The 14,698-nt window shown below is 41.1% G+C and overlaps 2 protein-coding genes across 2 annotated transcripts; both read right to left on the reverse strand.

The window, feature by feature from the left end:
- Positions 1-3,292: 3,292 nt before the first annotated feature.
- Positions 3,293-4,255, reverse strand: LOC128418697 (olfactory receptor 5G3-like). Its single transcript, XM_053398673.1, has one exon. The coding sequence runs from the start codon at positions 4,223-4,225 to the stop codon at positions 3,293-3,295; it is 933 nt and encodes a 310-aa protein (XP_053254648.1). The 5' UTR covers positions 4,226-4,255.
- A 9,244-nt stretch (positions 4,256-13,499) lies between these two features.
- Positions 13,500-14,462, reverse strand: LOC128418704 (olfactory receptor 998-like). Its single transcript, XM_053398686.1, has one exon. It carries the CDS (start codon positions 14,430-14,432, stop codon positions 13,500-13,502), a length of 933 nt encoding a protein of 310 aa, XP_053254661.1. The 5' UTR covers positions 14,433-14,462.
- Between the last annotated feature and the right edge of the window lie 236 nt (positions 14,463-14,698).

Raw genomic sequence — 14,698 nt, forward strand, 5'->3', positions numbered from 1 at the left:
ATACTAGTTTTCTATTTCAGCTGTTGCATATTTAGGAAGCTATTTTAAGAAAAAAAGATGATTTCTGAAAATATGCACGATACCTATAATGATACCTATAATGTTCTCTGCTTTCCTTTTTACAAGATTCTTGTTCTGCCTAATGCACTTTCTACCTTTTAAAGAAGCCAATGGCTAGGAAAATGTTGCAAGTAATGAAAAGCAGGGGCACTGATGGAACGAGAAGGATTTTTAAAAAAAATCCTATTTGAGGTGTGGGGAGGGAGAAAAATGTGTCCAGACAACCCACATTGTGCAATCTGAAGCAAAAACCAACTATCCCCACAAGCCTTCCCTATGAGTCATTAACTTTCTTATCTCTTTTACTTAAAACACTTCCCATACACTTCCCATAATTGTCCTGGCCTCCTTAGGAATGTGGCACTGAAATTTTTTGGCAACTTCTTTTGCTGATTCAATCTTACATCAGTGGTAACATTGAAATGATGGTAGTAATTTAACTTGTAGCAATTGCTGAGTTGCTTTGGTCTGAGAACCTGTGCTCACTGGAGAGAAAGTCCCATTTGAACGTAATGGGACTTACTTTGGGAAGTCTTGTATAGGATCTCAATGCACATCTTCCAGATGATGTTTTCTTGGTCTCTCCAGGGTTGTTTACAAAGGCAAAGATCTTTATATCCTTCTGTGTTCTTCAGTCTGGGGCTTTGAGGACCCATTTCTACTGTCAGGTGGTAAAGCTGCAATTATTTTTTGTTCCATTGGGTATGAACATTAATTGCACTGAAAAATGAAAGATGCTTTGGCCACAGTAAAGCCTGTCTTTTTCCATCTGCTAACCTTGAAAAACAAGAATATTGCTTAGAATGCCATTAGCATTCTGAATTCAGAATAAATGTAGCCTCATAGAATCTGAAGCTGTTTAACACTTGCATTTGACATTATTTATTCCATTTATATCCCACTTTTTCTCCAAGATGCTCAAGGTGGCATCAGTATCCTGAATTCAGAAAGCACAGGTCGAAGTAGTTTTCTGCTTGTCCCATGAGTCTGAGTGGCTTTGCCTTCGTCCCAGTGCTTTCCTCTGGAAAGCCTGCTCTTCAGCACTAAATCGGAACCAACAACAATCTGTGGAGAACTCAATTGTCATTTGTTCCATTTCAGTGCTAAACCATGGGTTTTCCCTGGGGGAAAGTGGTGAGGCAAACAGAGAGGCAAACAGAGCCCTTAATTTTGCCCTTGTAAAACTAAGCAGGGAGGAACATGGGGACAAAAGTAGAATTAATTGGTTTCACCTGTCATTGGCTCTGGCTGCACCTACTCTTAACCTTCTTGCCTTCTGCCCTACCAGATCCAATGGGCACCAGCCCCTGAGGTGGAGGGAATAGCAAGCAAGACATTCGTGCGGGGTGTAATGCTGCAATGAATTGTTTTGCTGTAGTAGCACAAATGGTAATGTTTTCTGGAAGTGGATAACAAGGTGTTTGGAGCGATAAAGTTCATACATCATTGATACAAAACATTGACTTCCTTTTCAGCATTTGATAGATAATCCAGAACAGCCTTTACCGGGCCATGAGTATTATGGTGACTTTGCGAGCATTTGTTTATTCATATTTTTGGGAAGGGTGAATGGAAAGCAGAAGGACAGAGAGCAACATAGGCTCATAATCTTGCTCCAAGCCAACTTCCAGCATTTCTTCAAGTATTCTCAAAGCCATTTTAGATATTCTTTCCCAGCATGTATTCACATCTTCAGCCTCTGAGATTTTCATGCTAGAAACCTCACCTATCCCATATGTCTAGCTAGCCATGATGACCTTCTGCCAACTGTTCCTTAAGTAACTTTAATTTTTACATTAACCATGTAAATTAATTACATTTAATTTTTTCCTTTTCTTAGCCGTTCATTGCAAACTCTGCCCTTTTATCCATATAGATAGATAGATATAGATATACATAAAATCAATTTACAGACAAGAAATAAAAACACAGACATTACACAGTTATATATATATATATTTAATAAACTTTTTTTAAAAAATCTTCTTTTCTTTACAAATGCCAAAGTGCAAAACAACAAGCATCCACCCCCCACCCCGAAATACCTTCTACAATGCAAACACGTATTTATTACATACCAGGTTTCCCCTTTAAGGTCTTAAGGCTTAACTACACATCTCACACATGCATAGGCTGGAAACAAAAGCTGCTGCTGCTTATGCTTAACGTTTCCCTTTCCAAAGTTTATAGGCGTTAGCCTGACCCCTAAGACCCTTTTGCTCTTGCAGTGTTCCAAATGTATATTTGGAAGCCAAACATACATTTGAAATGTTTGAGAAGAAAAGAGGGTCAGTGCAAAACTCGATGGTTGATTTTCCTTAACAAATAGTCATCAGTGGGTGGAAGGCAAGCAGGATCAAAATCAAGGTGAGAGGTTTGTAGGGGGCTTTAAGTCTCTGCCCCATCATAGTCCCAATGAGAATCTACCCACACTTGCTATTTCTTCTTTCCCCTGCTCCAACCTTGTGTTATCAGGGAAATCATGGGACAAATGTCATGTCAAGCTTGGTGCTTAAGGAGAATTTGGAGCAGAGGAGCCCTGGTCGCTGCTGGTCCAAATTTTTGCCCAAGGGAAAAGCATCCATAGATTTTTTTTGCTACACATACATATATTTAGTGTGCAGTCCCCTGCTTAATGCTAGTGCAGAGTTTGAAATTTAATTCAATGAAGATCATTGAATTTAATTCAATGAACCAGATGACATTGATCTGAATATATTTCTCTGCTTCTTAGACCAGCATCCATTAATCTACGCCCCTCTCCTTATATAGTAATATTTATTTATTTGCTGTGAAATTCCTTTCTTGAACTGTTAGCCATTTAAATATTAGTTGTTTCAACATTTAACAGTGCAGTTATGTACATGTCTACTCTGAAGTAATACTTCTCGAGCCCAGATGAGAGTGCACAGAATTACCACCTGGTTGAGCAGTCCTCAGGTGGTGGTGATAAGATGGTAGAAGAATCTTCACTTCGCTCCTTCCAGGGCAGAAGGTGTATGGGAGCTGTTTTCCTGTCCTTTTCTTTCCCTATGATATATATATTTTTAAATCCTTCCCACAAACATAAATAGGAAAGAAAACCACTATTCTGCCTCCAGGACTCGGAGAGTTCCTTGCTGTTTGGGGGCTTTTTCAACAGTCTTCACCAACACATTTCCTTTCATGAATTCCCCAAACAAAAATGAATAGAAATAGCAACTTTTTATGCAAAAAAATGAATAACTGCATATCAGGAGAAATGTTTCAATCTAAGCACCCTCTTGACTGCGTCTTTCACATCTTTGTTTCTTAGGCTGTAGATCAAGGGGTTTAACATGGGGATCAGCACAGTGTAGAACATGGAGACTGTCTTGTCTTCATCTTCTGAGGAGCCAGAGCTGGGCCGGACATAGATGAAGAAGAGGCTCCCAAAGAAAAGAGAGACAGCGGTGAAGTGGGAAAAGCAGGTAGAGAAAGCCTTGTGCCTCCCTTCACTGGAGCGGATCCTCAAGGTGGCTGCAAGGATGTAGATGTAAGAGATGATGACAATAAAGCCACTGACTGTTCCAAACATGAAGGAGAGACCAAAAAGCACCATCAAGTTGAAGCTTGTGTCAGAGCAGGAGAGCGATATGACTGCAGGGATGTCACAGAAGAAATGGTTGATTGTGGACTTGCAGAAAGTTAACTGGAAAGTTAAGCTGGTGTGTGTTGTAGCATTTAGTAGCCCTGCAAGATAGGGTCCAACCATCAGCTGGGCACAAATTTTCTTGGACATAATGACTGTATAGAGAAGAGGCTTGGAAATAGCTACGTACCGATCGTAAGCCATGGCTGCCAAGATGAAACACTCAGTGGCCACAAAGAGACAAAACATAGCCATCTGTGCTGCACATCCAGGCAAGGAAATGCTTTTGCTTTTCACGACAAAATCCATCAACATCTTAGGGGTGACAACAGAAGAATAGCAGAGGTCCACGAAGGACAGTTGGCTGAGGAAGAAGTACATGGGGGTGTGAAGTCGAGAATCGATCCTGATTAATAGGATCATCCCAAGATTCCCCACAATGGTGATGAGGTAGACTACAAGGAAGAATAGGAAAAGCAAGATTTTCAGCTCTGGTGAGTCAGTGAAGCCCAAAAGTATGAACTCATATATGGTGCTGTGATTTTCCCTTGACATGCCTTTTAGTTCTGTAGAGAATGTAGAGAAGAAAACACAAGCGATTTCTGTAAAACTTGTTTGGATCACAGAAAACTGAATCCTTGTATCCTGCTGGCTATCATGCCTCCTATGGTATGCCTGTGCTGACCCAAGACATTTTGTTGCCTGAGGCAAACTAGAAAATGCTCTGCCAGTCATTGAACTAGGACTAGGACACTGAACACTAAGCAGATGATAACTACCACCCTCTTAGACACACCCTCTTAAGCATTTTAAAAAATGCATTTGTTTAGTTCTTTTGAATGTTAGTTCAAATTATATTTGTAGAAGCAAGGATGGAAGAAATTGGAATTTAAATATGGAATATAACATCAAACAGAACTGTGTGTGTAAAAAAAGGAAAAAGGGAGGGAATCTCTATTTTGCAAAAGGTTTACTATGGAAACTGAGAGTTGACGCTTCCCCATCCTTTATTATTTACAAAGTGAACTGAATAACACTTAGAAGACTTGGAATTTTATTTAATTGAAAGGATAATTGCTCACATATCTTCAACTGGAAGGAAGGAAGAAAGGAGTGTGAACTGCCAAGGAACTGATAGGGCTCTGTATTGAGTCATCTGCAGTTCGACAGACTGCTCTTCTACCCAGGCTGAGAGGAAAAATGGTGACAACAGGTAATATTTGCTCAGACAGAGTGACTTTTGCAGCTGTTGTTGAAAAACAACAGAGCACGGGATGGAGAAATTTCTGGAACAGCAATAGGATATCAGTTCTGCCCAAGGCATGGCAGACAGGAAGAAACACCATGGACAGAATAATTGCCACACACAGGAAGAACAAGCATATAGTTTGAGTTCCTCACTTTTAGTTTTATAAATCATTTAATGTGTCAGCACAAATAATTAAATGCAGATTTCCAAAAAATAGCAAGGAGAGACAAGAAGGCCTTCTTAAACGAGCAATGCAAAGAAATAGAGGAAAACAATAGAATGGGAAAAACCAGAGATCTGTTCAAGAAAACTGGAGATATGAAAGGAACATTTCATACAAAGATTACCATAATGAAGGACAAAAGTGGTAAGGACCTAACAGAAGCAGAAGACATCAAGAAGAGGTGGCAAGAATACACAGGAATTATACCAGAAAGATATGGATGTCTCATACACCCCAGGTAGTGTGGTTGCTGACCTTGAGCCAGACATCCTGGAGAGTGAAGTCAAATGGGCCTTAGAAAGCACTGCTAATAACAAGACCAGTGGAAGTGATGATATTCCAGCTGAACTATTTAACATTTTAAAAGATGATGCTGTTAAGGTGCTACACTCAATATGCCTGCAAATTTGGAAAACTCAGCAGTGGCCAGAGGATTGGAGAAGATCAGTCTACATCCCAATTCCAAAGAAGGACAGTGCCAAAGAATGCTCCAACTACCACACAATTGCACTCATTTCACATGCTAGCAAGGTTATGCTTAAAATTCTACAAGGCAGGCTTAAGCAGTATGTGGACTGAGAACTCCCAGAAGTGCAAGCTGGATTTCGAAGGGGCAGAGGAACCAGAGGCCAAATTGCAAACATGCGTGGGATCATGGAGAAAGTTAGAGAATTCCAGAAAGACATCTACTTCTGCTTCATTGATTATGCAAAAGCCTTTGACTGTGTTGACCACAGCAAACTATGGCAACTTCTTAAAGAAATGGGAGTGCCTGATCACCTCATCTGTCTCCTGAGAAATCTCTATGTGGGACAAGAAGCTACAGTTAGAACTGGATATGGAACAACTGATTGGTTCAAAATTGGAAAAGGAGTACAACAAGGCTGTATATTCTCTCCCTGCTTATTTAACTTATATGCGGAATTCATCATGTGAAAGGCTGGGCTGGATGAATCCCAAACTGGAATAAGATTGCTGGAAGAAATATCAACATCCTCAGGTATGCAGTTGACACAACCTTGATGGCAGAAAGTGAGGAGGAACTAAAGAACCTTTTAATGAGGGTGAAAGAGGAGAGTACAAAATATGGTCTGAAGTTCAACATCAAAAAAACGAAGATCATGGCCACTGGGCCCATCACCTCCTGGCAAATAGAAGGGGAAGAAATGGAGGCAGTGAGAGATTTTACTTTCTTGGGCTCTATGATCACTGCAGATGGTGACAGCAGTCACGAAATTAAAAGACGCCTGCTTCTTGGGAGAAAAGTATTGACAAACCTAGACAGCATCTTAAAAAGCAGAGACATCACCTTGCCAGCAAAGGTCTGTATAGTAAAAGCTATGGTTTTCCCAGTAGTGATGTATGGAAGTGAGAGCTGGACCATAAAGAAGGCTGATCGCTGAAGAATTGATGCCTTTGAATTATGGTGCTGGAGGAGACTCTTGAGAGTCCCATGGACTGCAAGAAGATCAAACCTATCTATTCTGAAGGAAATCAGCCCTGAGTGGAATGGAAGGACAGATCGTGAAGCTGAGGCTCCAATACTTTGGCCACATCATGAGATGAGAAGACTCCCTGGAAAAGACCCTGATGTTGGGAAAGATGGAGGGCACAAGGAGAAGGGGACGACAGAGGACGAGATGGTTGTACAGTGTTCTCGAAGCTACCAGCATGAGTTTGACCAAACTGGACCAAACTGCGGGAGGCAGTGGAAGACAGGAGTGCCTGGCGTGCTCTGGTCCATGGGGTCACAAAGAGTCGGACACGACTAAACGTCTAAACAACAACAACAAGAAATAGAAGCTATTAATATTGCAGTTGTTGTATGAGAGATTATTATTATGACCAGAATGTAATTGAAATTAATAATATTTTGGAACGCAGAAATAAAGAAAATAATCAAATAATCAAATCTAGCACACGTGGGGGCACTGTATCTAAATTATACAATTCAGTATTTGAATTATTGGTATTAATAATTGTATTATAAATTGGCATTGTTATAATTAGGCCATTACTGGACTGTAATTGAAAACTAATAAAAATATTACTTTACAAAAGAAAGTGATATGATTCTAATCTGAGCAAGAGCCCCCAATTATTGCAATTTAATGGTACTAGTGTAATAGTGTGGATTTTTACTCAGGTGAAGTTACTATATGTTCAGTGGAACTTACTCATGGGAAAGTGTTCAAAGGACTCATTTGTTTGTGGGGGTTCAAAAACCCATGACCCAACCCCCAAGCGTAGCCTTCAGTCTTGAAACAAACATCAGTGGGAATGATAATATTTAAAATAAAAATGAAGTCACTCTCTTCTTTCCACTGCTGACTCCTCATACCACCAACCTTCAGCACTTTCCTTCCCTCAGCCAGTGCCCCTTCCAGGCTCTGCCTGATTAATGTGTGCTTCCTATGTCAGGTAGCTAGTCAGGATGAGAGGGAGGAGGTGAGCTAGGATCCCGATCTCTCTCCCTTCTCAAATCTGCCACAGAAGTGCCCACCTCAGTCAGACTCACTGCAGAGCAGCCTCTGGGCTATATGCAAAATTGTACTGTATTTTCCCGTGTATAACATGCCCTTGTGTATAAGACACCCCCTATTTTTGGGGACTCCAAATGAAGAAAATGGGGGGAGATTGCCAAGAGATGTTGAGCTTTTTTGGGAGAGGATTGACCACAGCTGTTGAGATTTTTTGGGGGGGGGGATGCCCAAAGTGGTAGAGGGTTTTATGGGGGGGGGGGTGGAGATTGAAAATTGCTCACCCATCTGAGTTATGCATTGCCGAAAACAACAATCAACTGTCTCATCACTGCCAGCAGCAGCCAATTGACCAGTCAATTGTTGCAGTGACAGCCAATCGATGCCAGACCTCATCGCAGCCACCAATCACCCACCCAATCGCCACTTACTAGCTCCGGCTCGAGGCAGGAACCAATCCCCCGTCCACCCAATGCACTAGCCATGTATAAGACGAACCAAATTTATAAACATAATTTAATCATAAAAAACCTCGTCTTGTACATGGAAAAGTACGGTAACTTTAGGGGGATCTTCTGGATACTGATTCATAATTCAGAATCAATGACTAGGCAAAGTTTGCATTTTTGTCATCCTTTATCTGTTATGAAGCCAATAAATCATATTTTCTGAGCTATGTTGGCTACTTAGTGGCATGCAGGAAGTATGCAAAATAACTTCTGACCTCCACCTGATGATGATCCTACAAATTGCCTCCTCCTGACATAATGCTATGTACAGTATAAATCAGAAATTATTAAGAGAGCCTACCATTGTCCTGATGGCTTTGCTGCAGTTTAATTCCTTCACCCATCATCTATTCTGAGACCCTTTCCCCAAACGTATGCTTCTTCAGCTGAAATTCTGCAGGGTGCTCCTGCTTCTATCACAGAAGTAGCATCTACAGGGATGATATAACCGACGGTCTGCCATAAAGGGATACCTCATTCTGGGAATTTGTGATATGGACTCTCTGAGGAATTTGAAAGCTCTAGTGGCAATTGCAATTAGCTGTTCTACAATGGAGCAATTTTCTCTGGAATCAATCACACCAGTGTCCATAGGTAGGAAAGTCAAGAGGAAAAAACATTGCCAATAAGAAATATAGTCAACCATGTATTAGGTTAACTAATAGGTTACAAATACACATAGGTTACAAATATACACATAATTCAACAAAAGTGATGTGTGTAACAATCAAATGCAATAATATGTTTTTCAAACTAGGGCTGCAGATTTCTCAGATTAGGCATGAATCTGGGATGAATATCTCTGTCTGCCTGCCTGCGATGTAGTGGTCAGAGTGTCAGACTAGGAGCTGGAGACCAGGGTTCAAATTGCCACTCAGTCACGAAGCTCACTGGGCGACTCAGCCTGATCTATGTCACAATGAGCACTCACACTTTACATTGTGGGTACCCTTTGTGGGATCGCGTGCGGTGCTACAGTTCCCAGGGCAAACAGGGGCTGGCCTGCCTCTCAGTGTTATTATTTGGAGGTTCACGCCCAGCCTAAGTAGTCAAGTTTCATTGCTGGGAGGTGGGGCCAGTCCCACTATATATAGGGGGTGGAGCCGACAGTAGCCATGCAGTCGACTCAGGAGATTCACCCACCCTACCCTCCATTAGTTTAATGTTTTCCTCTTTGCAGGTTAACCTTTTCTTCCTGTTTAGCGGGCGCTGCTATGGTCTTTGACTGGTTGTTGCTGAAGGACCGGGAATACGTTGGCAGGTTTTGTCTCCCCTGTAGCAATTCATCACAACTTTGGCAGTTTATGGCCTTGGGTGGAATCCTTTAGTCTTTTCTTCCCTATAATGGGGGGAGGGAGGCGTGAAGTGATGACTCACCCCCCTGCAGTGGCGATTCCAGGGTCCCCTCTTAAAAGGGGTTATATAATGAGTGTCACTGGCCATACACTGAAAAGTTGTCCGTGAACTACCCTGCGTGCACCCCCACATCCCATTTACCCTGATGTGCCCCAGTTACCTCGGCTGAGGGGCTGGGAGGGATGCACGCCCAAGGCCTAAGCCAAGGTCTTCCTACATTCGGAAGTTTAATAAAGTTGTGGCCTAATTTTAATTCCATAACACGTTGTCAGGGTCTTTATTCCTTTCTAATGATCCCTGGGGGCTGGGGCTGTCACGGCCTGGTCACACAAAGTTATTGTGGGGATTAAATGAGGGGAGAACTCCTTGGAGAAAAGGTGGGATATAAATGCCGTTGTTGTTGTTGTTGTTGTTGTTGTTGTTGTTGTTGTTGTTGTTGTTGTTGTTGTTGTTGTTGTTGTTATTATTATTATTTTCAGAGAGTTGGAGGATTTCTTGGTGGTTTTTAATATTAGTATTATTGACACATTTCTTAACCTTCCCCAAGTGGAGCAGTGCAAGGTACAATTTTGTGACTAACAGCTGCAGATTCCAATCAGGAAATGACATTATCAGAGCTCTCTTTTTTACTTCCAACCACAGTGCTTTGGGGAAGAAGTAGAAAGAACGCTTCAAGCAGCAATCGTATTAACATAACTGGAAGTAAGTCCCATTAAACTCGGGGCGGGGGGATGGGACTTACCCTACTTATAGGTAGGCATGCATAGTCTGGTGCTGTCGGTGATGTCTCTGCTCTTTGCTTGTTGACTGCCAAGCCAAAAATGATGGTCCCCAGTGCCAGCCCCCTCCTCTCTGGTCACTCCCCTATGGCCTTTCCCTTGGAAAGAATATGTGGAGAGTGACTGGCTGGACATCACTGCTTGAAGATTTTATTGTGATGAAATTGTGTCTGCATCTAAGGAGGAGAACTACTGTATACCACCTTGAGATCCTTGGAAGATAAGGGTGGCATATGAAAGAAAGAAAGAACGAAGAAAGAAAAAAAGAAAAAAGAAAAAAGAAAGAAAGTTAGTTGTCATGGGCAGTACTTTGGCTCAGCACCATCATCTCTACCTGCCATATTTTTCCTCTGAACTGAGCATGCAGACTATCATCTATCTGTCTACCATCTATCTATCATCTCTCTCTCTCTCTCTCTCTCTCTCTCTCTCTCTCTCATCTCTCTATCTCTCTCATCTCTCTATCTCTCTATCATTTATCATTTATCATCTATCTATCTATCTATCTATCTATCATCTATCTATCTATCTATCTATCTATCTATCTATCTATCTAATCTATCATCTATCTATCTATCATCTATCTATCTATCTATCTATCTATCTATCATCTATCATGTATCATCTATCTATCTATCATCTATCTATCTATCTATCTATCTATCTATCTATCTATCTATCTATCATCTATCTATCTATCTATCTATCTATCTATCATCTATCTATCTATCATGTATCATCTATCTATCTATCATCTATCTATCTATCTATCTATCTATCTATCTATCTATCTATCTATCATCTATCTATCTAGCTATCTATCTATCACCTATCTATCTATCTATCTAGTCTACCCAGTGCTTTTTTTCTGGGGGGATGCAGGGGGACGCATACCCCTAAACATTTTGTGAATCTTTGTACTTTTGTCCATTTCCTGTATTTATTTCCCCCGATTCGAACTATAAAATGGTGATTTTCTTGAGTCAAAATGAGAGTACCCCTAAACATTTTAAAGAAAAAAGCACTCTATCTATCTATCTATCTATCATCTATCTATCATCTATCTATCTCTATCTATCTATCATCTATCTATCATCTATCTATCTATCATCTATCTATCTATCTATCTATCATCTATCTATCTATCATCTATCTATCTATCTATCTATCTATCTATCTATCTATCTATCTATCTATCATCTATCTATCTATCATCTATCTATCATCTATCTATCTATCACCTATCTATCTATCTATCTATCTATCTATCTATCTATCATCTATCTATCTATCATCTATCTATCTATCATCTATCTCACCACTCTTTCCAGGCACTAGTCCATGTATGAGTGGGTATTTTTTTCCTTGTCTCACTGCTTTCCCTGGGAAGACCCACAGTTTATTGCTGAATCAGAACAAACTGGAATCGGGTTTTCCATGGATCAGATCAATATTTTCTACAAAATCCCAAAAGAGCCATTCTTTTAGTTACTTGAGATTAGTGACTTACCAGAGAAAAGAATCTAGCACAATATATGCCTTTTTATTCTATAATAAAATTCACCCCCAACCTGCTCAGTCGCCTCACTGCACCTGTCAATTCTTTGTTTCTGAAGCTGCAGATCAAAGTGTTTAACTTGGGAATCATAACTGTGTAGAACATGGAGACCATCTTGTCCTCATCAACTGAAGACCTGCCGCTGGGACACACACATATAAAGAAGAGAGTCCCGTAAAAGAAAGATACAACTCTGAGATGGATTGAGCTGAGAGAGAAAGCTTTGTGCTTGTTCTTGTTGCAGCATATTCTCAGGACAGCCATGAGGATAGAATTATAGGTGACAATGACAGTGTTGAAGGTACAGTACAAGACAGACCAAGAAGCACCCTCTGGTATCTGAAAAGGAGAGCGCAAACTGACTGCAAAATCAGCACAACAGGATTACTCATCAGCTGAAGAGCAGCGAGCCGCTGGTGCTGATGTGCCTCTATCAGCTTAACTCTTTCCCCACTGACAACTTGCATGCTTTAACCTGCCCCCGTGACTCCTTTCCTATAGCAGGGTTAAATGTATATTTGGAAGCCAAGCATGCATTTGAAATGTTTGAAGAAAAGAGGTTCAGGGTGAATTCAGACCAGGGTTTCCCAACCTTGGACCGCCAGATGTTTTTGGACTACAAATCCCATCACCCCTAGCTATCAGGACCAGTGGCCAGGGATGATGGGAACTGTAGTCCAAAAACAACTGGAAACCCTGATCTAGACATTTGCTCCAGTGTGGTTGATATTCTTTTAACAAATAGCTATCACTGGACAGAGGGCAAGCAAGATCAGAATCACAGTAGAGGATTGGTAGGGAGCTTTAAGCCTTTACCCCATCATGGTCCCCATGAGAATCTCCCCTCTGCACCACGAATGCTCTTTGTTCTCTCCCCCACCCTAGCTTTTTGTTAAAGAAAAACCAACCACACCAGGGAAATAATCATGTGACAAAATTCATGTCATGTTTGGTCCTTAAGGAGGGTTTGGCATGGAGGAGCAGCTAGGAAGCCTTGCTACTTCTTTGCCTCAAATTTAGTCCCAGTGCTGTTTTTACCAAGGAAGGTGGCCACCAGGCTTTTGCTATATTTAGTGTGTAGTCCCTGCCCCCTTAATGCTAGTGCAGAGCAAAAATTTCCATTCAAGGAAGATTGACCAAATCACATTGAATTTAGCATATTTCTCTGCTACTTAGACCAGGATCCATTAATCTATGTCCCCCATCTTATATTGCAATATTTATTTATCTGCTGCAAAATTCATTTTTAGAACTGTTAGCTATTTAGATATTAGCTTTTTAAACATTTAACACGGCAGTCCTGTACATGTCTACTCTGAAGTAAGACTTCCTGAGCCCAGGAGAGTGTGCACAGAATTACCACCTGGTTGAGTAGTTCTCAGCTGCTGGTGGTGGTAAGATACCTTATAGTAGAAGAATCTTCACCTTGCTCATTCCAGAGCAGAGGTGCATGGGAGATGTAGTCATCTTATTTTTTGTCCCATTGTTTCTATCCCTCCCACTTATATAAATGGGAGAGAAAATCACTATTCCACACCCTGGGCTGCGATAGTTATATGCTCTGCAAAGGCATTTTTCAGTTCTCTCCAAAGCACTTCCTTTCATGAATTCCCCAAACGCGAATGGATGGAAACATCAACTTTTCTTCAAAATAATAAAATAATAAAATTGCATATCAGGAGAAATGTTTCATTCTAATCACCCTCTTGACTGCGTCTTTCACATCTTTGTTTCTTAGGCTGTAGATCAAGGGGTTTAACATGGGGATCAGCACAGTGTAGAACATGGAGACTGCTTTGTCTTCATCTTCTGAGGAGCCAGAGCTGGGCCGGACATAGATGAAGAAGAGGCTCCCAAAGAAAAGAGAGACAGCGGTGAGGTGGGAAAAGCAGGTAGAGAAAGCCTTGTGCCTCCCATCACTGGAGCGGATCCTCAAGGTGGCTGCAAGGATGTAGATGTAAGAGATGATGACAATAAAGCCACTGAGAGTTCCAAGGGTGAAGGAGAGACCCAAAAGCACCATCATGTTGAAACTTGTGTCAGAGCAGGAGAGCGATATGACTGCAGGGATGTCACAGAAGAAATGGTTGATTGTGGACTTGCAGAAAGTTAACTGGAAAGTTAAGCTGGTGTGTGTTGTAGCATTTAGTAGTCCTGCAAGATAGGGTCCAACCATCAGCTGGGCACAAATTTTCTTGGACATGATGACTGTATAAAGAAGAGGCTTGGAAATAGCTATGTACCGATCGTAAGCCATGGCTGCCAAGATGAAAGCTTCAGTGGCCACAAAGAGACAAAACATAGCCATCTGTGCTGCACATCCAGGCAAGGAAATGCTTTTGCTTTTCACGACAAAATCCACCAACATCTTAGGGGTGACAACAGAAGAATAGCAGAGGTCCACGAAGGACAGTTGGCTGAGGAAGAAGTACATGGGGGTGTGAAGTCGAGAATCGATCCTGATTAATAGGATCATCCCAAGATTCCCCACAATGGTGATGAGGTAGACTACAAGGAAGAATAGGAAAAGCAAGATTTTCAGCTCTGGTGAGTCAGTGAAGCCCAAAAATATAAACTCATATATGGTGCTGTGATTTTCCCTTGACATGCCTTTTAGTTCTGTAGAGAATGTAGAGAAGAAAAGACAAGCGATTTCTGAAATGACAGAGCATACATTGAACTATATATCACAGAAAACTCTGAATCTTTGAGTACCACTGGCTCTCATGCCTTCTATTGTTATTGGTGAAATTTTACCTTTGAGGGCATCTTCTGGATTCTGATTCAGCACTCAGTCTCAATGACTAGGCAAAGCTTGCATTTTTATAATCCTTTATCTTTTATGAAGTCAAGAAATAATATTTTCTTATTATT

The sequence above is a fragment of the Podarcis raffonei genome, chromosome 1 (genome assembly GCF_027172205.1).
Source record: "Podarcis raffonei isolate rPodRaf1 chromosome 1, rPodRaf1.pri, whole genome shotgun sequence".
Lineage (NCBI taxonomy): Eukaryota > Metazoa > Chordata > Lepidosauria > Squamata > Lacertidae > Podarcis > Podarcis raffonei.